Source organism: Mizuhopecten yessoensis, unplaced genomic scaffold (genome assembly GCF_002113885.1).
Source record: "Mizuhopecten yessoensis strain PY_sf001 unplaced genomic scaffold, ASM211388v2 scaffold5803, whole genome shotgun sequence".
In the NCBI taxonomy this organism is placed as follows: domain Eukaryota; kingdom Metazoa; phylum Mollusca; class Bivalvia; order Pectinida; family Pectinidae; genus Mizuhopecten; species Mizuhopecten yessoensis.
Window position 1 is genome coordinate 861,162 of NW_018406231.1, and position 27,857 is coordinate 889,018.

The 27,857-nt window shown below is 36.1% G+C and overlaps 2 protein-coding genes across 2 annotated transcripts; one reads left to right on the forward strand and one right to left on the reverse strand.

Annotated features, from left to right (window-relative positions):
- Positions 1 to 284: 284 nt before the first annotated feature.
- LOC110451128 (Fanconi anemia group A protein homolog) lies at positions 285 to 20,087 on the reverse strand. The gene is made up of 12 exons (XM_021498989.1): positions 19,543 to 20,087; positions 17,978 to 18,096; positions 16,547 to 16,586; positions 15,101 to 15,246; positions 13,780 to 13,872; positions 8,432 to 8,505; positions 6,511 to 6,599; positions 3,678 to 3,751; positions 2,479 to 2,512; positions 1,387 to 1,527; positions 749 to 825; positions 285 to 431 (listed from the first exon to the last, which is right to left on the reverse strand). The coding sequence occupies exons 1-12, from the start codon at positions 19,553 to 19,555 to the stop codon at positions 285 to 287; spliced, it is 1,047 nt and encodes a 348-aa protein (XP_021354664.1). The 5' UTR covers positions 19,556 to 20,087.
- LOC110451115 (NADH dehydrogenase [ubiquinone] 1 beta subcomplex subunit 9-like) lies at positions 20,075 to 27,786 on the forward strand. Its single transcript, XM_021498975.1, has 4 exons — positions 20,075 to 20,208; positions 22,524 to 22,663; positions 25,126 to 25,181; positions 27,446 to 27,786. The coding sequence occupies exons 1-4, from the start codon at positions 20,111 to 20,113 to the stop codon at positions 27,575 to 27,577; spliced, it is 426 nt and encodes a 141-aa protein (XP_021354650.1). The 5' UTR covers positions 20,075 to 20,110; the 3' UTR covers positions 27,578 to 27,786.
- The last annotated feature ends 71 nt before the right edge of the window (positions 27,787 to 27,857 follow it).

Here is a 27,857-nt window from a genome sequence, read left to right on the forward strand (position 1 = left end):
TTTAAATGTCAAAATGCACAAAGAGCAACACAATCAATGTCATTGGTGTATTAAGGTGAAGGGAAGGAATATGCAAACAACACAGATAATAAACAGAGGACACTTAAACGGGATAGGACACTTATAAGTTGAAATACAGTATTACGTGAGGTGAGAATAAATCGGAGTCAAGTTAATACTTAAAACATATCTAGATGAAGATGACAGCTAGATGTTGTTTCATAGTCAACATAATTAAAACAGCTTTGTGTTCAATAAAGTCCCATTATGAAACTGACAACCAGTTATTTACCGAAGAGACAGTTCGTGGCTGTGGGTAGACACACAATAAACGTGGAGACCAGAGTGAGTAGATGGGGCCAGTTGATTGGTCGATCCTGTATCTGTCGAAGGATTTCAACCACTTCCTCAACATCAAACACCAATAGTAGCTGCAAACAGTACAACCAACGGAAAATCAAAATAGTTTTTTAATGAAGATTATTTTATTTCACTCTATTGGTAGATAAGCAAATTAAATTTGTTAACTGTTTAACAAACAAGAGTTATCTTTTTTTCTACTAAAATCTTTTCATGTATAGATGCATGATTTAATTCATGAATAAGTCAAGTAGTCAAGTACCAGTCTCAAATGTATTTCTCCTGACAGGGATCTAATCCAGAATATGGCTTCCCTTTTCATTCAATTAATAAAACATAAATGACCTAGAATTGAAAGTACTTTATTTTGTCAGATACAATAGTTTACCTGTTTGAACATGGTGACAAGAAGAGGAGGAGATCGGGGGTAGGTCAGGTCTGTCTGGACACTGAATGCTGATCTGGCTGTAATATATATAGTAAACACATCTTGTTACTATAGTCCACAACTGTCCTCCATCCTAAGTTTACAGCATTTTTATAAGTATATAACAAATGCAACATGCATAGCCAAACTGGGATTCAAACCCAGGACCTTCTGAACTCCAGGCGAGCGCTCTTCCACTTGAGCTACCTGGTCGCAGACGGTTGACCCTGTTTACTTCGCTGCATTCCTCCCTCCTTTGACAAAGTCTTCGACCCCCCCAAGACACACGATACTCCATACCACTTTTCATGGGTATATTTTCAGGGCGCCAAACTTGTAACAGGACCGTAGGTCGGTGGTTTTTCTCCGGGAACTCTGGCTTTCCTCTACCACCAAAACCTGGCAGGTCCTTAAATGACTATAACTGTTAATAGGACGTAAAACACAAACAAACCAAACCAAACTGTATATTATATAGGTCAGAGTTGTAAGGTTATATATTAACCTTCACAGGGTTGGGTCACAAAGGGTCAAGGTTACAAGGTTAAGGTCACAAAGGTCACGGGGTCAGTTTCACAGGTTAGACGACTTAGTCGTACCTGTGGTAGGTCGATGTGTGAGAATGAGGTTGATGACATGACCATACTGTTTCCTCATGCCGTCTGAGTTGTGTCCCTGTTGAACCGAGGCCACGGGCAGTCTCACAGGCTTACTGTCTGCTGTCATAGTGTCAACAAGCTCTGAAATGACAAGGTGAATGTACACAGTGGAACGTACCAGTACATGCATTAACATACACATTGGTCATTGAAAGGATTCTACCAATTCCATGCCAATACACCTGCACTTGCCCAAGTCAACCTGCAAATGACTTTCACGACTAGCACAGATTTTGGCATACATGTATTTTGCAGTCTCCTGCATTTGCACTGCTTCTCCCAACATTTAAAATGTTAAAAAAAATACTTTTTTTTTTTTAAAGTTTTCAACATTTAACTCATTCATGCCTAAAATTTCATAGTGAACTATTCCATCCTTTGAATTGGAAAAGTTCAAATGTGTCTTTAGGGGTGAATAAGTTAAGACACTTATTAGAAAAGACATATTGGTGTTTTAAAAGGAAACAATAATGGTTTCAATGTCATACTCATGACTTTGAAGACTTTGAAAATTATAAAACACTGAAATGACCTGCAGTAAGCAGATTTGACTAACATTTTGACCATCTAGCTATGATACTCCTTTTATTGTTCAGAACTCGGCAGGTATGTCAACTTGTAGTGTACAATTTTAGCTATTAAATGATTTTAAAGTGCAATCAAGGATTAAAATGCATTTTTTTCAAACATTTTTGATGATATGAAACACTTTTGTCATTAAAACATACTGGAAATCCATCTTGTCTGAAGCATAGATTTATACAGTAGTTAAATGAGCCAGAATAATGCATCGGATATGATATGGGTATATTGTAAAGCAAACTAATATTTTAAATGAAGTCTACATAAAACAATATTTACATTAATAGTCATAAAATTATTCCAGATCTAAAGACTAGATGAACATTTGTATTATTGTTAATTGTTATCAATGATTTGTTGATATTGTAAACCTTAGGCTAATACATTTATTGCAACAGTTTAACATTTAACATGACAACAACATCTTAATGTTATTAATTTTGTACTTACTCAATATTACGGAATCCAATATCACATTGGCGAACTGAAAACCAAAACAGAATGAAATATAATCCTACTCATCATCATCACAGTCAGTGATTTTATTTTGTTGTAAATGCTTTCTATATATAGTAAGCAACAGTATCGCAAATTGAACATGTGGTGATGCAGAAGATGAATTTCACTTCATCCTAAAATGTTGATTCTACCAAGACCTGAGATGTAAATATATCAAGCGATTCTATCACAGAAGTCCTAGTGTTTTAAAGTTAACAAAATTATTGAGTAATAATAATGTAAAATAATTGCATAATCTAAGAAAGTAAATCTCGGAAAGCATTTATATTGTGCTACGAGATTAATGCAGAGCAATCAATGTTTGATATTGAAAACTACTTCTGTACTTTGTAAGCTCACTCTCCACTTATTAATTTCAATATGTACACATAATCTCTTGGTTTAAACAATATTTATTACTTAAATTCATTTACAATACAATACAATCACATAAATTGAAAGGATCTGGCGACAAGATATAAAATCTTATATTAGGCCATCTCCTGTACATAATCTCTTGTACATGTACTACATGATGTATTTTTTTATATTTAAGCTATGAGTCGGATGGTTCTTGGAAATAAAGAAACTGAAACTGAGACATGATACAGTGGTAAATATATCAACCCATGGGACAGTGTCCGACAGCTTCAACTCATAGCTTCACTCAATTGTCTATAAATTGTGATGTCAAATCACAGATATTTCATTGAAAAATCATCACTTGTTTTAATATCTTTGAAATCTAAATGTTTCGCTCTCGATGTCATATATTAACACTGCACCCCTGGATTTCCTAAAGACTGAACCAAAGATCCTTAAACTCCACATTGATGATGATACCAGATAACTTATTGGGAAACTGTCATTGAATCCTGCGTACTTGTAATCTCAGCGTAATGCTTTGGTTAAAGATAAAAGGGAGTTGTGAGGCAGTATTACAGTAAAAATTACCCAAACCTGACTGCCTTCGATATCAATGTAACTCTGATATTTTCAAAGAACAGGTTCATTGTCTAAAAAAATTGTGATTGGTCAGTTTTTGGTGTCTGGAACCAATCAATCAATCAAAGTTAAAATTATGATAAATCATGTAGCAGATATAAAACAAAATTATTTAATTCACACACAGTTAGACTTAAGTCCCTTACCTTTTTCAGTGGCAATTTCTCAGGGTCAGTTTTTCCTGGGAAGGCAAGCTGGGATATGTGATTTATAAGACTTTCTGAAAAAGTAATTAATTTTATTGAATTAATGAAACATTATGTATTACATGTCAACAAAATTTACATTTTTATAAACATTGAATGTGCTTTTTGCTTTATCCAATGGATACCCCTCTTCAAATAAATTTCATTTAAAAGTCAGAAATCAGATAATCTTTTGGATGCTGACTGATAATCACATCCAAACCTTATCTTACTATAGCCCATAGAGGGCAAATCCAAACCATATCTTTCTATTGTCCATAGACATCAATTAATCCAAACCTTATCTTTCTATTGCCCATAGACATCAATTAATCCAAACCTTATCTTACTTTAGCCCATAGAGGGCAAATCCAAACCTTATCTTTCTATTGCCCATAGAGGGCAAATCAAAATCTTATCTTTCTATTGCCCAAAGAGGGCAAATCCAAACCTTATCTTACTATAGCCCATAGAGGTCAAACCCAAACCTTATCTTACTATATATAGTCCATAGAGGGCAAACCCAAACCTTATCTTACTATATATAGTCCATAGAGGGCAAACCCAAACCTTATCTTACTATAGCTCATAGAGGGCAAATACAAACCTCATCTTACTATAGCCCACAGAGGGCAAATCCAAATATTCTCTTACAACCAATAAACAGCAAATTATCTGAACATTATATTACAGCCCATAGTCAGTTTCACTAGGGGGAACTATCCCATAGTCAGTTTCGCTAGGGGGAACTATTCCAGTCAGTTTCACTAGGGGGAACTATTCCATAGTCAGTTTCACTAGGGGGAACTATCCAATAGTCAGTTTAACTAGGGGGAACTATCCCATAGTCAGTTTCACTAGGGGGAACTATTCCAGTCAGTTTCACTAGGGGGAACTATTCCATAGTCAGTTTCACAATCTCTTGTACATGTACTACATGATGTACTAGGGGGAACTATCCAATAGTCAGTTTAACTAGGGGGAACTATCCCATAGTCAGTTTCACTAGGGGGAACTATCCAATAGTCAGTTTCACTAGGGGGAACTATTCCGTAGTCAGTTTCACTAAGGAAAACAGTTGTCCTACGAGAAGATGCCAAAGTCCTGGATACTACAACAATTCCTGGATGCAGAGTCAACCTACATACAGCCACCCTTTTTACACATAGTTCCAGCAATAGAAACAGGCAGGTTCTGATATTAATACTGACCAGGTCCCCTTGTGTGTAAATGAGACTGCTGAAATCAACTACTACTTGTAATCACTCTCCACTTTATATACTGTGAAATCTCTCATTTTTGTGGAGTTCTTAGCTTTGTTGATTTTGAGGATATATAATCTTCATCTACGAATTCATAGGTCCATGACGTAATAACAAGTCTGATACAAAGCAATTCTCTGTTTGATTGGGTACTTGTAATCAAAGAATCCATGTACCAATGAAATGGTGTTTTGTGGGGAAACCACGAAATTTGGACCCACGAAAATATCTGATTTCGTAGTATGTTGAGCTTGTTTGGGTTTCTTTATATTGGTTGGCACATGGTTGTACATGGTTGTAGGTTGTACATGGTTGTACATGGTTGTAGGTTGTACACGGTTGTAGGTTGTACATGGTTGTAGGTTGTTCATGGTTGTAGTACATGGTTGTAGGTTATACATGGTTGTACATGGTTGTACATGGTTGGAGGTTGTACATGGTTGTAGGTTGTATATGGTTGTAGGTTGTACATGGTTGTACATGGTACATGGTGGTAGGTTGTACATGGCTGTAGGTTGTACATGGGGGTAGGTTGTACATGGAGGTAGGTTGTACATGGTTGTAGTTTGTTCATGGTTGTAGGTTGTACATGGTTGTACATGGTTGTACATGGTTGTAGGGTGTACATGGTTGTTGTACATGGTGGTAGGTTGTACATGGTTGTAGGTTGTACATGGTTGTAGGTTGTACATGGTTGGTACATGGTTGTAGGTTGTACATGGTTGTACATGGTTGTAGGGTGTACATTGTTGTACATAGTGGTAGGTTGTACATGGTGGTAGGTTGTACATGGTGGTAGGTTGTACATGGTGGTAGGTTGTACATGGTTGTAGGTTGTACATGGTTGTAGGTTGTACATGGTTGTAGGTTGTACATGGTTGTAGGTTGTACATGGTTGTAGGTTGTACATGGTTGTAGTACATGGTTGTAGGTTGTACATGGTTGTACATGGTTGTACATGGTTGAAGGTTGTACATGGTTGAAGGTTGTACATGGTTGTAGGTTGTACATGGTTGTAGTACATGGTTGTAGGTTGTACATGGTTGTACATGGTTGTAGGTTGTACATGGTTGAGGGTTGTACATGGTTGTACATGGTTGTACATGGTGGTAGGTTGTACATGGTTGTAGGTTGTACATGGTGGTAGGTTGTACATGGTGGTAGGTTGTACATGGTTGTAGTTTGTTCATGGTTGTAGGTTGTACATGGTTGTACATGGTACATGGTGGTAGGTTGTACATGGTGGTAGGTTGTACATGGTGATAGGTTGTACATGGTTGTAGGTTGTCCATGGTTGTACATGGTTGTACATGGTACATGGCGGTAGGTTGTACATGGTTGTAGGTTGGACATGGTGGTAGGATGTACATGGTTGTAGGTTGTACATGGTGGTAGGATGTACATGGTGGTAGGTTGTACATGGTGATAGGTTGTACATGGTTGTAGGTTGTACATGGTTGGTACATGGTTGTACATGGTTGTACAGCTACCATCTTTACAAACAAAGGAACTTTATTTACCAGAACACTTACCCAGGCTAAACTTGTCATGTTGTTTAACTTCAAGTCGGTCAAATATCTGTTGCACCACCACCTCCACAAAAGATTTCTCATCCTGTTTACTGTGAACCAAAAACACATTGTCATGTCCTATTGAGGGAAAACAATACATGTATTTCAAATGACATCATGAACTAATCTGAAGTTTCTTTGTCTATTATTGGTACAGTGACAAGAGGCAACTCAATCTGTCAAAGTTTTGTTTGTTTTGTTAATAATTTGGCAAGCTCCTTGTAAAAGAAGTAATGTGGAGATGGAGCAGGGTTACAATAACTGACCGGGTTATGTCAAGACCAGATTTTCCCATTTTAACAAAAAGATGACTCCATTAGAAAACTGAATACTTGGCATCTACTGTAAAAGCATATAGTTTCATTGGGTTTAACTTCGTTGTTTTTGAATGAGGACAAATTCATTGGGATTATATTTCGTGGAATCAATATTTTAAAACCCTGTATTTTTTCTGATCAAACCAAAATTTGTTCAGTGGTTCGTGGCACAGGTGTCTGTGCAGAAACAAGGAGTAAAGATCGAGAAAGTGTTTTCAAAATTCACTTTTTTAAACAAGCTCACGCTAAATAGCATCTGTATATAAGTAATGGATGAACTGCCTGTAAATATTTATAGGTGCCGATGTCACCTGTGTAACAATAACTGTGTTACAAATATAACGCTTGATTGACACACTTGTGTTATAAGTGGTTACCACTGTGTCTGTGATGATAGTTACACTATTAATCTTGGCTTGTATCTAAATGTAAATACACCATGGGTTTGTAATGAAATTAATAGTTTATTTAATTAATTTTTTTTAGTTTATACTTCGTCTGTTAATAAGTTCTCGTTGGGATTATATTTCGTGTTTTTTTAAAATTGATTTTTATAAAACCACGAAATAAACAAAATTAAATCCCCAACAAAATATTATGCTTTTACAATATGACATTTTGGGAATGGACCATCCTAGATATCCAGGGGTTACGCTCACTTTCACTCTCTACACCCCTGGAATATGTCATAGCAAAATTGAAGGCACGCTGCTAGCTATTTGATTGGTGTTGGGTAAAAAAAACCTGACCAATCACTAGTCTGATACTTGTCCTTTGAAGAGCCTGTCAATTTTTACCGTTACCCGACTGTGATATACTTTTGATGTACATCAAAGGACCAAACTATTTCTCTCTTGTCTCATCCACAAAGTGCTGCACACTGAGCCTTCAATTTTGCTATGACATATTCCAGGGGTGTAGAGTGAGAAAGTGAGCAAAACCCCTGGATATCGAGGATTGGAATGGACAACTTCCTTGAGAAGGTTAATATTGAGGACATATTGATCGTAAGGTCACTTAAAACGGCTCCTCTCTATTTGTTTCATTTTTTAAATATTTAATATAGGATCTTTAAAGTCTCATTTGAACTTTGAACACTTGCAATGGATTTAAGGTAATGTATAGATCTGGGTATGGCGCGGGACACAAACTATCATGTACACTTCCCTTATTTATAAACTTTCTCCAAAAATTTGTAATTTTCCAGGATCCCTAGTTAGTCTTGCCAAATATTAGTGATTTTTACCTTTGACCCTTTGTTTTGACCTCGAGATTGAGTGATTTTTTCCTTTGACTCTTTGTTTAGACCTCAAGATTGAGGATTTTCTTCATTTCCTGGGAAATCCATTTTATTGATCATTGTTGTATATTTTCATTTGGCATTTTGAGGTTGTTAAGGATTTTTCATGCACAAATGTTTGAAATTCTGAGGTTTTCTGAAAGGTTAAAAACTAATTTAACAGATCTTTTGGGCAAACCTTCAAACTTAGTGCTTGGACCATTGGCTACTTAATTAGTTAGTAACCATCCAACATGGTGTTGGCAATATATCAAAAAATTCTCACAAAGATAGATAAGCTTCCACATTCATCACACCAGCTTCATGTAGTGACCAGATTACTTCCAAGGGTAGACAACTCTACAACAGAAAACAAAAGGTACTATATCATTCTAATTATATACCGTAATCTTTCTGCATTTGGAGACATTTTTTCTTCCACACTTTTGTTTGTAGGAAACAGAGCTATTCCTTTCATATGTAAGATAGAATTTCACTAACCTGCATGATTGAAGGACCTCATAGTCCAAATAAAAATATAGCTTTGTTTCCCGACCGACCCTATTTTTTCATGCCGAGCCTAATACATTTTATTGGTTTTTCAGTCACTGTTAAGCTTTTATAAGCTGTTTAATTGTTCAAAGTGCACATTTTATTTGACTTGGGTCGTGGTCAGTGTCAGAGTTGTATATGAAGATAGTAGCTAAGGAGCCATATCTAATTGTGCTATGATATAGGTTGGAATCTGTAGATGAGTGTGACCATCTGTAGTCTAGGTGGGGGTGGGAGTCCAGTCTGTGGGGGAGTCCAGTCTGTGGGGGAGTCCAGTCTGTGATGTCAGTGTCTGTGCCTCCAACTGATGCTGATCACCTAGCGTCAAATTTACCAGGATTTATGGCCAGGTTAATCTAGTCGTATAGGGGTCAAATTTAGTAAGATTTATGGCCAGGTTAATCTAGTCGTATAGGGGTGAAATTTAGTAGGATTTATGGCCAGGTTAATCTTGTCGTAAAGGGGTCAAATTTACCAGGATTTATGGCCAGGTTAATCTAGTCGTATGGGGGTCAAATTTACCAGGATTTATGGCCAGGTTAATCTAGTCGTATGGGGGTCAAATTTAGTAGGATTTATGGCCAGGTTTATCTAGTCATATAGGGGTCAAATTTAGTAGGATTTATTGCCAGGTTAATCTAGTCGTATAGGGGTCAAATTTAGTAAGATTTATGGCCAGGTTAATCTAGTCGTATAGGGATCAAATTTAGCAGGATTTATGGCCAGGTTAATCTAGTCGTATAGGTGTCAAATTTAGTAGGATTTATGGCCAAGTTAATCTAGTCGTATAGGGGTCAAATTTAGTAGGGTTTATGGCCAGGTTAATCTAGTCGTATAGGGGTCTAATTTAGTAGGATTTATGGCCAGGTTAATCTAGACGAATAGGCGTCAAATTTAGTAGGATTTATGGCCAGGTTAATCTTGTAGTATAGGGGTCAAATTTACCAGGATTTATGGCCAGGTTAATCTAGTCGTATAGGTGTCAAATTTAGTAGGATTTATGGCCAAGTTAATCTAGTCGTATAGGGGTCAAATTTAGTAGGGTTTATGGCCAGGTTAATCTAGTCGTATAGGGGTCTAATTTAGTAGGATTTATGGCCAGGTTAATCTAGTCGTATGGGGGTCAAATTTAGTAGGATTTATGGCCAGGTTGATCTAGTCCTATAGGGGTCAAATTTACGCGGAGTGATGGCCAGGTTAATCTAGTCGTATAGGGGTCAAATTTGAGTAGGATTTATGGCCAGGTTAATCTTGTCGTATAGGGATAAAATTTAGTAGGATTTATGGCCAGGTTAATCTAGTCGTATGGGGGTCAAATTTAGTAGGATTTATGGCCAGGTTTATCTAGTCATATAGGGGTCAAATTTAGTAGGATTTATGGCTAGGTTAATCTAGTCGTATAGGGGTCAAATTTAGTGGGATTTATGGCCAGGTTAATCTAGTCGTATAGGGGTCTAATTTAGTAGGATTTATGGCCAGGTTAATCTAGTCGTATAGGTGTCAAATTTAGTAGGATTTATGGCCAAGTTAATCTAGTCGTATAGGGGTCAAATTTAGTAGGGTTTATGGCCAGGTTAATCTAGTCGTATAGGGGTCTAATTTAGTAGGATTTATGGCCAGGTTAATCTAGTCGTATGGGGGTCAAATTTAGTAGGATTTATGGCCAGGTTGATCTAGTCCTATAGGGGTCAAATTTACGCGGAGTGATGGCCAGGTTAATCTAGTCGTATAGGGGTCAAATTTAGTGGGATTTATGGCCAGGTTAATCTAGTCGTATAGGGGTCTAATTTAGTAGGATTTATGGCCAGGTTAATCTAGTCGTGTAGGGGTCAAATTTAGTAGGATTTATGGCCAGGTCAATCTAGTCATATAGGGGTCAAATTTAGTAGGATTTATGGCTAGGTTAATCTAGTCGTATAGGGGTCAAATTTAGTGGGATTTATGGCCAGGTTAATCTAGTCGTATAGGGGTGAAATTTAGTAGGATTTATGGCCAGGTTAATCTAGTCGTATAGGGGTCAAATTTGAGCAGGATTTCAGCAGCATCAACAATTTCAATGTATCAACATTTTTGATGTAGCAGGATTTTGCTAAGGGAAAGATAGTATTAAAGGTAGTTTAGCTTGGGAGTCGAAGGAGGAGACGAGAGAGGAGAAGAGAGTTGGGTTTAGGAGTTGAGTTAACTTAGTTATGGAGTCCTGATGAAGGAGTTTGAGTTAGGGAGACTGAGTTGAGAGGTCTAGAGATATAGAGGGGAGTTAGAAAGTTACGAGTGAGAATAAGGAAGTTAGTAATACACAAATGTAATAGTATTTTTACTGTAGTTTGTAGATCTGTGTAGCTTTACAGTTGGAGATGAGTTTGGAGTGGAGAGATTGAGTTCACAATGGTGAAGACTTGTATATTTTATGTCGGATTGAAATACTTGTTGTTGATAAAGTGTAAATATAAATGTATTCATTTTGTTGTTCATTTAATTTGAGCTGGTGGCAGCAGAAATTTAGAACAGAAAGCATCAGTAATGCAAAAGAGAATGTAACACTGGTGACCATCAGTGAAGTTTGGATAACTAAAAACTAATGTCCAGCAGTAGGGATAATTTAGAAATGTAACACTAGTGGCAGCAGTAGGGATTACATAACAAGAGTACCGTGGGGCGGAACCAAATACGCCCGTCGAATGCCATATAGTGTTATATACTTTCTTACATTGAAATAAGATCTGCATCATTCTAAGAGTGGTTAGCTGATATGCTATAAAAAATGTAGGAGAAAATCTTCCGACAAAAAATCAAATACTGAAATGAACAAAAGGCAATAAATTTTGCGAAAATCTTAGAATCAAAATTCTTTTAAGGGAGACACAACTTCATATCATGATTATAAAGTATACCAAGTTTTAAAGAGATCAGTCGAAAAATGTAGGAGGAGATTGCCGGAAAAACAAAGTTAACGCCGGACGGACAACGCCATACCATAATACTACCGTCAGATTTGACGGTCGTATAAAAATGTAACATCACACACACAATATATATTTATTTCCTCCATTTACAAATCTGGAAATAATTAAAAAAAAATATATGGACTCCTGTATAGTAATTCCTATATTTATGTTTAAAGATCTGACAAAAATTTATACTTACCGGGTTTTTCTTTTCAAAATTTCTTATAATAAAAGGTGGCATTCAAAATAGATTACCAGTATTCCATTTTATTTTCATTACTTTTTTTATTTGACTGAGAATGTTTAAGCCTGGGGTTCACTGACTCTGATAGTAGTTTTTGTGATTTACTTCAAATAGATGGTGTTTTTCAAGTTTTTTTTATTTGAGATGTCATTATGTATACATGTAATTCTTAGTTCCTTATCATATTATACATTTAAACACTTGTTGATGAACAAATTACTTTAATTCAATTATATTAAGTCTATTCTTCAAATGTACAAGTACCTTAAACGTCAAACAAAACGGCCTGATTACAATGGTATTAATACTATTATTTGATGTTAGAAAAAATAGAATACCATAGCTACACAAAATAACACACATTAAACAAATTGAAAACTCCAATAACCTTGAAATTACCTTGGTCATTCCATAAACATTTAGGTAGGTCGAATAATAATTTACTTCAATGTGTTGTTTGGGCCTGCTCAACACAAAAACAAGGAATGCATTCCTGCCATCCATACTTTATTAAAACAATAATATATTTTTAACATTCACAAAGATAATCAGGAGATTTTCTTCACTAGAAAAAAATAAATAAATAAATAAATAAATAAAAAGGTTTTCCTACCTACCTACCCTATTTTTATTTAGCCAAAACAGGAAACACACCTATATTTTTATTTGGTCTAACTTACATCAACTACAAGTGCACACATTCAGCTCATATCCAAAACTGGTCCGAGCATCTCTGTTATGCATGCACATACCAAGTTTGACAAAAAATCATCAATACGTAGAGAGGTTATAGGCCAGGAGCAAAGTGTGACAATGTGGAAGCTAGACAGATGTTATAGGCCAGAAGCAATGTGTGACAATGTGGAAGCTAGACAGATGTTATAGGCCAGAAGCAATGTGTGACAATGTGGAAGCTAGACAGATGTTATAGGCCAGAAGCAATGTGTGACAATGTGGAAGCTAGACAGATGTTATAGGCCAGAAGCAATGTGTGACAATGTGGAAGCTAGACAGATGTTATAGGCCAGAAGCAATGTGTGACAATGTGGAAGCTAGACAGATGTTATAGGCCAGAAGCAATGTGTGACAATGTGGAAGCTAGACAGATGTTATAGGCCAGAAGCAATGTGTGACAATGTGGAAGCTAGACAGATGTTATAGGCCAGAAGCAATGTGTGACAATGTGGAAGCTAGACAGATGTTATAGGCCAGAAGCAATGTGTGACAATGTGGAAGCTAGACAGATGTTATAGGCCAGAAGCAATGTGTGACAATGTGGAAGCTAGACAGATGTTATAGGCCAGAAGCAATGTGTGACAATGTGGAAGCTAGACAGATGTTATAGGCCAGAAGCAATGTGTGACAATGTGGAAGCTAGACAGATGTTATAGGCCAGAAGCAATGTGTGACAATGTGGAAGCTAGACAGATGTTATAGGCCAGAAGCAATGTGTGACAATGTGGAAGCTAGACAGATGTTATAGGCCAGAAGCAATGTGTGACAATGTGGAAGCTAGACAGATGAACTGAAATGAATGATTTCTATATATTTTCTCCAAAAAGCTGGGTACAATTTATTTAAAGAAAATAATATAACATAATCCTGGAATTTGAGAGCAGTGGGTCATTTTAATATCAAAATTAAGCGGGTGTTATTCTATGTAAAATTAAAAGAAAATAGGAAGATGGAGGAGTCAATTTCAGTTTTGAGGGGAAATAAAATGTTATAAACCACTCTTTTTGCTATATATATATCTTTAATAATAAGGTTTTTAAAAAACTCCAAGAACCCAGACTACTATAAACATGTGAAAGTCCGCCTTTGTCAAAATAGCAAATATATTTGATGATTTGATGATATAACAGGTTCACTTATTTATAAAATACAACACACCTCTTTACAAAGAAGATTGTAGAATCTTAGTGTCTGCAGGTTTTGATTCTCCATCAAGTGTTTTGTCAGCATAACCACAGCAGTAACCTCATCCTGTGGAGGAAAAAGGACAGATTACAGTTTGACATTTAGTTTAAAATATTCTCACAGCTTCACAGATCAAGATCCTGCTTTGTAATGTTCCTTAAGTTTTTCTATTGCAAAGCATAACTGGTTTTCAGATAACTTTCCTGAACTAACACTTTCATTTAAATCCAGTGATGCTTTTTAATGTTGAGACATTTTCTTTAGGTAGAGAGTCCCAGTGTTCTGTGTTGTAAATTTTTTGGTTTTTTTTTGTCCTAAGGAAATGTATTAAATACAATGTAGATAATATATACCCCCTCTACTGCTTTTATGGAAACAGTGCTAAATGCAAAATCTGTGGAAAGAAATGAAGCTCGCCAAAGAACTGGTGAAAATGCAAAGTCTAATCAAAGTTAGTGAAGTGGTAAATATGGGTTTGTGATCAATTATGTTGAGATATTGGTGTAATCATAATTCAGAATTCTTCATCAACTTGAAGTCGAAAATATATAAGAAAACAAACCCTGAAACATTGGTCTCCTCATGAATTAAAATGAAAATTAACTTAACCTCCTACGAAAATAAAGAGAAATTGAATCAATTAAATATTCCAAGGAGATTCACAACACACCAGAATGTTAAAATATGATCAAACGCTGAAAATTTGTGCCCTTTAATAAAAGATGTTTTAAGAGATTCAAGCGTGGCATGCATCGTATGGACATTCCTTTAGGCTAATCTGCAGTCAGCAACTATTCATATAGTTTTTTCCCCGTCTAGTACAATATATACTTGTTGAACCTTCTGAACTAGTTAAAAAAAACATATCATTGACTTATTTTTCGTACATCTTTTCCGAAATCAAGTTTCCGGACATGTCGCAAGGTGCTCAGATATCATGCATGACGACGAATATTATTAGACACGCCGTTGCTATTTTTAGACTTTGGGATATTTCGGGTACTGTCTGTTAACGAAGACAAACATCCGTACCAGTAGATCGATCTACATCTAGCATGAACAGAGTTTTATTTTATCATATGTTACGGATTATGTATGATTCCTATAAGAACTGTCAGTGTTTTTCCGCCTGTCCGTATTCACCCGGATGTCCCCTAGTTTCTTACAAAACCACTGCTGGAAATTTTTAAATCCAAAATTAAAGATAAAAGTCCTGAATTTCACAATAAGCATAAAAGTTTTAATTTTAAAGTTAAAAACTGATTGTATCAGTCAGATTGTATATGACGTTTACCTGCATAGTGCTGCAGAGGGTTTTTGTTGCCCTGCTTCGTCTCACAATATCAAGAAGTTTATTGGCACATGCTTCTGTTGCACGAAAGTCTGAAGTAGTTAAAGAACAAGGAGCAAGACCCTGGAGAGACGAACACAGGATCGCCGCTGTAGAAGAAACAAATGATCATCAAGTGTATATGATATGTACTCTAGATTAAGACCTGAATATTTCTTAGCTATAGTAAAACCTCTTTGCATATATACAAACTAAAAGTTGAATTTTGGTTTCATGACAGTTAATTTCTGCATACATTATAATGTATTTGTTTACAGTACCAGTGATAAGACATAACAAAAGCTGATTACTTGCCTGGAGTGATGAATAGAAATTTAGCTTGTTACATTTGTACATATATCCTTATTCATAATTGCCAACCCTCCCTATTTTGGAGGGAGACTTAGGACCCTAACATTGACCCTTTACAGCCAGTAAACTTACTAAACTATTCCTATAGTGTAAGATCTAATGATTTCATCTGAAAGAACAACTCAAAAGATGATATTCTAAAGTGTTATTTTTTACCTAGGGGACACATAGACCATTCATTCATTGTTTTTAATTTTGAACATGCAGGTTCTTCCCCATAGGGATTTCAAAGGTTGGCAAGTGTGTTATCATGCAATTCAACTTGAGTTTAGAGTACAACCTTGGAACTTCATTCCTATTTATAAAGGCCATACTTTATGCATTCCCAGATTCCCAGTTATAATTTTTAGAATATATATATATTCCTAAAGATCTAATTATAACTGAACAATAACAATCAGATAAAGCAGTCGATTCAAACTTCAAGAGTTTGTATTTACTGCTACTCAGCGGCACATGGTCAAACAGCAAACACACAAATATGAAATCTTTAGCTCCAATGAGAAAAAGTGTTTGTACTATTTAATGGCCCGGCCCTCCAACCATTTATGTTATTAAGATCCAGTTTCAATCGACAAAGCTAAAAATATTATTATCACGATGACATACATAGCAAAAACATAGTTTTTCTAAGATTATTTTAAGGATTCCTGTCCCATTGCACTGTAGTTTTTTGTATATATACAGTAACCTCCTCTTAACTTCCGTCTGGATAAAACTGTAGCACAGCTGGGCCTAGACACTTTCTTTGACTTGCTAGGTAGAGCTCTCAGTCTGTAAGAGTGATAGTATAACAGTCTGAGGTCCTGGGTTCAAATCCCAGTATAGGCCCGCTAACTTTTTACATTCAGAACACTATCGATGATTACATTTTGTTTATTTCATCCTCATTATTTTTTCATAAACGTACCACAAGATAGGGTTTTCTTTCAAAGTTAATTTATAAAAGCTATAGTCATGCCAGAAAAAATAGCTCCAAATACTTTTAAACAGTGTTTAGGAGAGGTACGAGGATCCTTAAAACATGCAGATATTTACCGGAGTCCTGGGTAGTTTCTCTGTGCAGCATGCTTGTTGTCTATAAAAACAAATGTAAAACATATAAAGAAGCTGTTGATTATCATTCATCACATCCTCCAAACTCCAGAGGTTACTCTACCTTGCAACCCTGGAATATGTTATGACCAAATTGATGGCTCTGTATGTGCCACCTTGTGGATAATATGTATACCAGTAGACTAGGTTTGATTCTAAGATGTAGGCAGTGCAATGGTAAAATTGGCCGACTTTGAAGTGAGGTGTGGTTTGTCTAGATCTGTAATATTTAACTCATTCACCCCTGAAATTTCATAATGAACTATTCCAACCTTTGAATTGGAAGAGTTCAAAATGTGTCTTTAGGGGTGAATGAGTTAAAGGGCTTTACTGTATTTCACCCTGATGACTCTGTTTTAGTTGCTCAGTTTGGTTACCTGAAACAAATGTTCCCTTCCATTGTCATGACATAGTCCAGGGATCCACAAAACTGTGCATAACCTCTTTTTGAGGATGCATTCATTTTATTATTATTTCTTAGGTCCTGACCAAGGGGATATTCAGGCTTTCAACAAGAGACAATTATAACTACCATATTTTTACGATCAACTGAAAAATTACTGATTCTTTAATGTAATAAGTTGTGAAAAAAATGTTGCTTAAAGAACTTCTGAAAACTGATACCTGAAACAGGAAGTATATACCGTAAAACAAGTCATTCTCATACGAATCACTTTTGTGATATTTATGGATGCATGTGATAGCAAAACAACGTTGCTAGAGCAACCAAGCTTTTCTTAAAATAGTAACACTGAGCAACCAAGCTTTTCTTAAAATAGTAACACTGAGCAACCAAGCTTTTCTTAAAATAGTAACACTGAGCAACCAAGCTTTTCTTAAAATAGTAACACTGAGCAACCAAGCTTTTCTTAAAATAGTAACACTGAGCAACCAAGCTTTTCTTAAAATAGTAACACTGAGCAACCAAGCTTTTCTTAAGATAGTAACACTGACCTTGACCTCAGCACCATGAACTGTGAATTTGTTCAATACACAAACTGTACAATACTTAACCCTCAATTGTACGAAGTTTCATGATGATCATGTGCACAACTAGCTGCCAGCTGCCTATAATTACTTCTGTAACAAATTGATTGTTTGTTGCTATACCCTAGTTTTCACTTTGAGGAGGTGACATTACTAGATATTTGTCTTAGATTCACAACGCCGTTGTCAACGATGAAGCTGAAGACACTTATCCTTCTGGAACTCCTGGTCTTCGTTTTCTTTTGTTCATATTTTCCCGCTAGTTTCATCGATTTCACACTTAGGCATTCTCTTGCTGTTTTTTTTTTTAGAAAACATTCAAAAAGGCTGAATTACAATATACCAGCATAAGACGTACGTTAATCAGTGTCAGCAGTAGCTACCTACCTCGTTGAAGACTTTGTCTGGATCTTGATGGTAAGTAACAAGCTGGAGAACTGCCTCCTTTAACATTGTCTTACTGCCCTCAGACAGGTCAACAACAACCCGACGTCTTTTACAGCAATCTTAAAATTAATTCATACAATATTAATTAAATCAATCTAACAATGTTTTTCCTGTGGGATTCTAAAGTTAATCTATACAATTAATTAAAGAAATATTAACAGCATATTGCAAAATTATTTTTCACTACACATATATATACTTATGTAACAGCTAGGAAAGAGAATAGTGTGCCTCGATCTGTCATTCCACTTGGGATCGAACCCTTGTTCTCAAGGTTCCTAGTCCGACTGAGCCAAAGGGAAACTCCCTCTAGCTCGAAGCTAGAAGGCGACCGTAATCCTATGTACCATGAAAATCTGCCACACTACTCCCATCTTTTTAAATGTGTTCGTCCTCGAACAGCACATTACCCAGGTTCTAACTCCTTGTCAACACAGGGATCAAGGGCCACGGACACCTATTTGTAACAGGAAAGAGAATAGTGTGCTTTCACCGGGGATTGAACCTGCAACCCCTAGGTTCCTAGTTGGGTGCTCTACCATTGAGCTAAAGGGAAATTCCCTCTAGCTCGAAGCTAGAAGACGACCGTAATCCTATATGTACAAGCTGTTGAGGGAATAATTTTAACTATCAACTTCAAGGCTAGTTTTTCTTTCATTTATCCTTCTGTAATACCAATTAAACATGTCGAAATGAAGGTCAATCCTTAAATGAAATTTATCGGAAATGACCACACAAAAATACAACTAGAAAAACAGACTTTACGAAAGGCGGAAAGTTATTCTTAAACTGTCACTGGTAAACCATGCATAAACAGCAGCCAATGATCAATTAATATACAGTTAAATTGACATAAAAGTACCATCTAGTGAAAAACACTTGTTTGCATTGCATGACAGTTTCCTAATGGGACTCTTAAGCTTCCCCACAAATTGTCTGTTAATGGTAGATTACAGTAGTATCAAAATGAAAGGTTGAGATGGGAAGTAACTCTCAGTCATACAGTCCACTTGGTTGCTATGCATTTATATGGGAGAATGCTCCAAGTTAAAACTGCCCTTGCCTGAAGTGGAACTCTTCTTCGTGTTTATAACTTTGGCAGAGCCTGAGAGGTAAAAGTTATCTTAATAGGGCCTTTTCCCTTACAGAACAGGTGGAAAATATTGGCTTTTTTCAATGTGAATAATAATATATATTTTATGAATACCATAGAAATGGGGTTTATTTAACTCATAAGAGGACCCTTGTCTGCTCCTCCCTCTATATCTTCACCTAAAACTTAATTTTCGATAATTTTCGTCACCACCACTAGTCACTACCTTACAGTCCTTTTTGCTATTTCGTGGTTATTATTCACACTCGCGGGAAAGCTCAAAACGGGAGAAATAGCGGACACTTTTTTCTATGATACAATGTTAAATTGCTGGTAGATGTTTCACTGGATTTGTCAGTTCACTAAATGTTAACACAGTTATATTTTCATGAAAATCTCAGCCAATTATTACCGTTAAGATCCATAATATATCCTATGTTGTTCCGTCGTCTATCCGCCTTGCATTTGTCAAAATGGCCACCTTCATTTTCGGCGGTTGAAACGGTCCAAATAGCTTCAAAGTTTTTCGTTATCACTGAACAAACTATGGCTGAAAGTTGGTTAACCTTATAGAGAGAGCTCAGAATGCATATTTTGAGGGTTTGCTGTCAAATAGTTGGCAATAGATATATCTATATCGCGTTTTATATTACTAAATTAGTATCTTATCATTTAGGAAAGATTTAGCCGAATAAACGAAAGGACACACGTCTTCCTTCTAAATACTGAAACGAATTCCGCATAAAGTATTAAAATAATCTAAGGGAAATGTTGAACAACTTAGGTTATATGGTATATGAAAACATTTTTTTTAAAATGATTTGCAACATGTTTAGTGTTTTTTGTTGTTATCAACAAAGGATACTTCAAGACTACCAGGTATTTGCTAGGGGATAAATATTTAGAGTGTTGAAATTAGCCCGACACCGTCGTAAAGCATCAAGGGAGAGAATTCGAAGTGGGTCTACACATCTGCCAAGATGTCGTACATGAAAACTAAAGCTTTCAGTCATGCCCAGCTAGTGAAAACACTCTTCAAGAAAGTCGTAAGAGCTCACGAAACTACATGCGGCAGCAGGCAAGTTAGCATATTGGTTAAAACCAAACAACATTTTCTTAAGATGCACACGCTATTCAAGTGCCGAAGTGGACACTGATGAGTATGACCTTGCCCAAACACAGCACAGGAGCCTGACATTATGTCAAAAATTAATAACAATAGTTATACAAAAACAATACCTATACTATGCATATTATAGGTATTTTTTGTATTACTGTTATTAATAATTTTGATAAATAATTATAATAGGAACGGCAGGCTCCTGTGCCCAAACATAGGGGTATGAAAATAGATTTTAAGATTTTTAGATTTTTCGTTGAAAATTGGCTTAGGCAGATAAGTGTGAAAATCGGCCAACCATACCAGGAGTCTATTTATAGGTATTATTGTCAATTTCCTAATTTGTTAGCTTGATTTTCCATCTGTATTCACATTATTTTTCTCCCTAACTGAAGCACAGGGGTTCATTACAAATTTCTGAAATACACATGTGCTATATATAAACATACACATGTAACGAACCCCTGTGACTGTATCGATCGCGATCATATACAGTAAGTAATAACACAATGATGTAAATTAATATTTATAAAAAATATTTTATAAGATACCGACTGTAAATACAGGAAAACAGAATCTAAATGTTATTGCTAGTGTGGCAGGTTTTAATTGTACTTAGGATTTAAAGGTCACCTTCTAGCTTCGAGCTAGAGGGAATTTCCCTTTAGCTCAGACGTAGATCGTCCGACTAGGAACCTGGAGATAGAGGGGTCGATCCCCGGTGGAAGCACACTATTCTCTTTCCTGTTACAAATGGTGTATGTGGCCCTCCCTGTGTTGACAAGGAGTTAGAACCTGGCCATGGGTTGTGGTGTTCGAGGGCGAACACATTTAAAAAAGGGGGGAGAAGTGTGGCAGATTTAAATTGTACATAGGATTACGGTCGCCTTTTAGCTTCGAGCTAGAGGGAATGTCCCTTTAGCTCAGTCGTTGAGCGTTCGACTATAGGGACCTGGAGATGGAGGGTTTGATCCCCGGTAGAAATTCTAGCACGCTATTCTCTTTCCTGTTACACTAGCTTAAATACTTTTATTATGAATTAACTTGAGTTTTGTTTGATTTCTTCATTATTTGTTACTTCGGTAAAATATTAGCTGCTTCCTACCAACTTGGCTTGAGACAATTTCACTTCAGCTCATTTTGAAAAGCGCAATACTAGTAAGCCAGAGGTCCTGGGTTCGACTCCTAGCGGAGGCATTGAAAAAATAATCGCCTCTGTTACAATATTTTATCTATATATCTTACACTTAGGTAAGATTTGATGCAAAATAGTTAATTACGAAACCATGTGTGGTAAAATGTTAAAGCAAAACTCATTATTTGAGGTTCAATATTTATTATTTAAACACCATTATCAAATTAAATCACCTTTTGGCCCAAATTGGATGCATTTATATAAATATATGCGACTGGAAATGTGTAGGATTCATACTTTTAGAGGATAAAAGGCTTTTAAAAACATACCCCGAAAACTGAAAAGTTTTAGTTGCGATGCAGATGAAAGGTTGTGGGTATGGTATTAGCTTACATGAACGTATACAGTCACCTGTGACTAGTGAGCTAAAATTGATACTTAAAATACAGAATATCCAAGGCTGAAAATTAATGTTTGCTTAATACAACTAACCTGGACAAAAAAAGCTTGCTCAAAGTATTTAATTGAAATAAACAGTTATATTTTACTGATTTTAGAATTTTTGAACTTAAGTCACTCGTATGTTAAATTATTTGTGTTTATGGTTTTTGATCTGTCATAAAACATGATTTATATTTATTTCTGACTATATTATCAAATATAACAAAGGATGCAACAATTTAAAAAAAAAAAAAACTTTTAAAGGATTAATTTAAACTGTGGAAAAGGGGTTTGCAAATTAAATAAAAAAAATCCCTACCTACTGTAAACATAAAATGCTTGGTTTGTTGAAGGTACTATTGTAACAGGAGAGGTAAAATGCACGGTCAGACCAGGGTTCAAACCCGGAACCCTCCGAAATCTAGACAGACGCTCTACCAAAAGAGCTATCTGGTCGCCGACAATCGACCCAGTCCAGTTCCGCTACACTCGTATAACATAACTTATAACAGGTCATTTGTCAACTATTTTTTAACAGATGTGGTTAGGCTGTTATGCGGCGCCTGTCAAAAGTATCTTGCTGTGTTAAATCTCTAACATTGTTGGAGAAGTTATGCTGGCCTAACTGGTAAATTTACAATAACATTCTCCGATTAATATTGGTCGTTTCAGCAACATGGTTATTTTTCTGTTGTAGACTTACTTTAAGATCTGGCGCAGTGCACATAAGAGCCATGTTTGATAGACACAAAGATGAGCGAGACATGGCGAAAGTTGAGAAAATGATGGAGCAAGCTGAGCGTTATATACACTGGGTTGTCCCCAAAAGGAAACAGTGTAAGTAAAATGATGGAGCAAGCTGAACGTTATATACACTGGGTTGTCCCCAAAAGGAAACAGTGTAAGTAAAATGATGGAGCAAGCTGAACGTTATATAAACTGGGTTGTCCCCAAAAGGAAACAGTGTAAGAAAAATGATGGAGCATGCTGAACGTTATATACACTGGGTTGTCCCCAAAAGGAAACATTGTAAGTATAATGATGGAGCATGCTGGACGTTATATATACTGGGTTGTCCCCAAAAGGAAACAGTGTAAGTAAAATGATGGAGCAAGCTGAACGTTATATACACTGGGTTGTCCCCAAAAGGAAACAGTGTAAATAAAATGATGGAGCAAAGCTGAACGTTATATACACTGGGTTGTCCCCAAAAGGAAGCAATGTAAGTAAAATGATGGAGCATGCTTGACGTTATATATACTGGGTTGTCCCCTAAAGGAAACAGTGTAAGTAAAATGATGGAGCAAGCTTGACGTTATATATACTGGGTTGTCCCCTAAAGGAAACAGTGTAAGGAAAATGATGGAGCAAGCTGCACGTTATATACACTGGGGTGTCCCCAAAAGGAAACAGTGTAAGTAAAACGATGGATCAAGCTGAACGTTATATACACTGGGTTGTCCCCAAAAGGAAACGGCGTAAGTAAAATGATGGAGCATGCTTGACGTTATATATACTGGGTTGTCCCCAAAAGGAAACAGTGTAAGTAAAATGATGGAGCATGCTTGACGTTATATATACTGGGTTGTCCCCAAAAGGAAACAGTGTAAGTAAAATGATGGAGCAAGCTGAACGTTATATACACTGGGTTGTCCCCAAAAGGAAACGGTGTAAGTAAAATGATGGAGCAAGCTGAACGTTATATACACTGGGTTGTCCCCAAATGGGAAACAGTGTAAGTAAAATGATGGAGCAAGCTGAACGTTATATACACTGGGTTGTCCCCAAAAGGAAACGGTGTAAGTAAAATGATGGAGCAAGCTGAACGTTATATACACTGGGTTGTCCCCAAATGGGAAACAGTGTAAGTAAAATGATGGAGCAAGCTGAACGTTATATACACTGGGTTGTCCCCAAAAGGAAACGGTGTAAGTAAAATGATGGAGCAAGCTGAACGTTATATACACTGGGTTGTCCCCAAATGGGAAACAGTGTAAGTAAAATGATGGAGCAAGCTGAACGTTATATACACTGGGTTGTCCCCAAAAGGAAACGGTGTAAGTAAAATGATGGAGCATGTTGAACGTTATATACACTGGGTTGTCCCCAAATGGGAAACAGTGTAAGTAAAATGATATTGAACTTTTAAAATAAAAAAAATAAAAATATATACTCAAATTTAACTACTGTGTACCAGAAAAGTTTTGCTTCATCAAACTTTTGCCCTTCATATCAGGGATAATCCTGGAGGGGGCAAAGGGGCCACATGACCCCTCAAAACTGAAACTGACCCCTTCATGTTCCAGTTTTCTTTTAATTTCACATAGAATGGCCGGCCCCTCTTAATTTTGATATGGACTTAAAATTGCTGAAAATGGCCCACATCTCTCAAATTCCAGGATTTTCCCTGTACAATCAATAACGATGTATATTTTTTGTATCAATATTCGCTGTAATGATAAATTCACCATCAGTATGAACGGTAAGAAAGGGGAAAAGTAACCCGCAGCACAAGTTTCCTGGTATACAGCAGCATCCAAGTTATGACTTTTTCAGATTTCCTGATCTGTCATTTTGAGCTTTTTATATTTGAATTATATCCTGGTGTATGACATTGTGTTGTCTTTATTTATCTTTAAATCGCCGTAGTCCAGAATGACGAGGAGATTTTGACTGAAGGATCTTGTACACAGTAACACTTTCATTTAAGGGAATATAGTCTATTTCTGGAGTTCAGTGCTGTGTATCACAAGGGTTGTGAAGATATTAAACGTATCACAATACTTGTCACCAACTTGTGTACAAACTGTTACCATAGTTTTCCTAGATTTGAAACAAACCTTGATAAGAAACAAATCTTAAGTGTTTGTATTTCCTGCTGAATTAATTTTAATTTTTTAAGTGATCTATCTCCTAAATTGTAAAGCATAATAAAGCAATTTTTATTTTTGAAATAATGTGGTGGTTTTTTTGATAGAACAAGAGGAAATTAATGCATAAGTGAAGGGCCATAACCCATACAAACCTTTTATAAAGTATCACAATACTTTCGACGACTGCCATGATGCATCAGCACACAAGTATGATAGGTTAGCACACCAGTGAATCCTTGAATTGTGTAGACATACAGTTACAGTGCATGTTAACTGCCGTTCAGTTTTATACCGAGTTATACCAATCTATACCATTATGGTTGTTTATCGATGTGTTCCTCTATTTATACAAAAAAATGTAGTTGCAAAAAAAGTGTGCAAAATTCCTTAGGGATGTTGAATACATTGCATTATTTCTGCTTGCAGATGATCATTGTCCCGGAGGAATAGCCCATGGGAGATACGAGGTTTCCCCGGATATGGTAAGCAGCGTTTTAAAATGTTGAATATTGTGCTTTAGTGATAATACTGTATAACCTGAAATGTTCGTTGTGTATACACATTCGTGGTTTTCGTGGTTGCTATTAAACCACGAAAATAAATAGAATTAATTTGAATGATATATGTATCCACTGTCTGTTGATATAGGATATCCACGAAAGTTTGTACCACGAAACGATCTAAAGGGCTTCAAACCATGAAGGAAAGTACCCACGATCCTATTTTAGGAAATTTTTCTAATCACCCAAGTTAGAATCTCGCTCCGACCCCAAACTTTGATATATATTGCCAAGTCACTTCACTCCCATAGCAGTCCTCTTCTCATTTCAACAAATTTTAACAAAAATCCATATTTCAACTCCGGTGACATGTATATAGCAAAAAGTGCTTATAGTATCACAAACATAAGCCCTGTTATGTGACAATATGCAGTCTAGAGAACACTATCTTTCTGTTATGCTGATGTCATACCTTATGTCATGATCTTCAAAGCCAGGTTTGGTCCCCAGAATGTCATATGACATTGGTGAAACATTCACATAATATTGCTTAGTTTTAATGGTAAAATAAATATTTGTCCAGTGTCCAGGGTTAGAGTTAGTATTTTTGTTTGGTAGTGCTCTGGACTGGCTGAATAGATTGTTTGATAATCCTACGTAAATGCATCTAGTCAAACAAGAAATCCTACGTTAATGTACCTAGTCAAACAAGTAATCCTCCGTTACTGTATCTAGTCAAACAAGCAATCCTACGTTAATGTATCTAATCAAACAAGCAATCCTACGTTAATGTACCTAGTCAAACAAGTAATCCTACATTAATGTATCTAGTCAAACAAGTAATCCTACGTTAATGTATCTAGTCAAACAAGTAATCCGCTGTTACTGTATCTAGTCAAACAAGTAATCCTACGTTAATGTATCTAATCAAACAAGCAATCCTACGTTAATGTACCTAGTCAAACAAGTAATCCGCCGTTACTGTATCTAGTCAAACAAGTAATCCGCGGTTACTGTATCCAGTCAAACAAGTAATCCGCGGTTAATGTATCTAGTCAAGCAAGTAATCCTACGTTAAGGGATCTAATCAAACAAGCAATCCTAAGTTAATGTACCTAGTCAGACAAGTAATCCGCCGTTACTGTCTCTAGTCAAACAAGTAACCCTACGTTAATGTATCTAGTCAAACAAGTAATCCGCGGTTACTGTATCTAGTCAAACAAGTAATCCTACGTTAATGTATCTAGTCAAACAAGTAATCTTACGTTAATGTATCTAATCAAACAAGTAATCCGCCGTTACTGTATCTAGTCAAACAAGTAACCTACGTTAATGAATCTAGTCAAACAAGTAATCCTCCGTTACTGTATCTAGTCAAACAAGTAATTAACTGTAGGGGACATCTGAAAATTACTACCATAATGATATTGTGAAGACAACTGTCATGTAATATATCTGTATTTGAAGCAGTTTTCCAAAAGGAATAATAATACTTTATATAATCTGTGAAATGATACTGTTCTAACATTTATTTTTGTAAGTCCAAAGGACCAGTTAGGTTAGGTGATTCACTAGTCCTTGCGGAGATCATATAGTCTAGGGCCTAGAGGCCTAAGATTAGTGTTAATGTCGAACCCTGGGAACAAAAAAAGTTAATTAAGAGTTGGACTCAAACTTATTTGTGACGTCATTTTGAAAATACTTTTTCTCATTTATTTGACCTGGTTTTAGATATGCTCATCAGGTGGTAGCTATATATATAGAGGGCCATGTGTACCTCCGGTAAATATGGATCATCTGATCACTGCTACAACAATAGGGATCAAAAACTGGCGGCTGTCCCTAGCTACATTTCTGACGAAAGAGTACTAGTCAGTAGATATCCCTTTGTGAAGAATGTGAAACTTCTGCCATTTTCAAACAAATTAACAAGTCATACACTTGGGCCAAGTTGACTTGTTATTGTTTAACAAGAAATTTTCGACCTTCGACGATAAAATCAATATTCAGCCAATATTAAATTTGCCCTTCACATTTACTTGATATGTATTTTATGTTGTTTTCAATATTCGCTGTAATGATAAATTCGCCCTCTGTAAAGACAAAAATTCCCAGTACTTATTTAACTTCACACACCAGAAGTACATGTACCCCTTCATATCATGTGACTTTTGTTTCGGGAACTTTTTATCTCAGAAAAGACGAATTAAATTTATCTACATGTATTACTTCTTTATTTTTTGAAGGTATTGGACAATTATCATCCCATGGAAAAAGCTGCATACCCAAAGTACTTCGCCAAACGAGAGTTAGCAAAACGTGACTATATTTTGTGGTGGGAGAAAACCTATGGCAACACAGAGGCAAAAACAAATTAATGGCTATGAATACAATATACAAATAGATTCAAGATTTCAAAATGATTTTGTGAACAAGTGTCGGACAACTGTTTTAACCAAGACTGACAGTACATGTACAGTGTGTATTATGTATTAACAAAATAAAAAGGTCAATGCATATCCAGTTTTTACAGTTGTATGAACATTGCCTTGATTTCTGGAGTTACAAATAAATTATTAAAAACAACCTTGTAGAGTTTTAAATATTTTTTTTTACAGAAGTATACAAAAACAACAAAGTACCAACCTCTCGTACTAT

Bases quoted from the DNA above. Each gene is read 5' to 3' on its own strand.
- LOC110451128 (XM_021498989.1), bottom strand. The intron at 8,506-13,779 runs GTGTGTTGTATT...TTTCTGTTGTAG, and splicing joins ACAATCTTCTTTGTAAAGAG to AGTTGTCTACCCTTGGAAGT. The intron at 432-748 runs GTAAACTATTGT...TACTGTTTGCAG, and splicing joins TTGTCACCATGTTCAAACAG to CTACTATTGGTGTTTGATGT.
- LOC110451115 (XM_021498975.1), top strand. From the start codon at position 20,111: ATGTCGTACATGAAAACTAAAGCTTTCAGTCATGCCCAGCTAGTGAAA. The intron at 22,664-25,125 runs GTAAGTAAAATG...TTCTGCTTGCAG, and splicing joins TGTCCCCAAAAGGAAACAGT to ATGATCATTGTCCCGGAGGA. The intron at 25,182-27,445 runs GTAAGCAGCGTT...TATTTTTTGAAG, and splicing joins ACGAGGTTTCCCCGGATATG to GTATTGGACAATTATCATCC.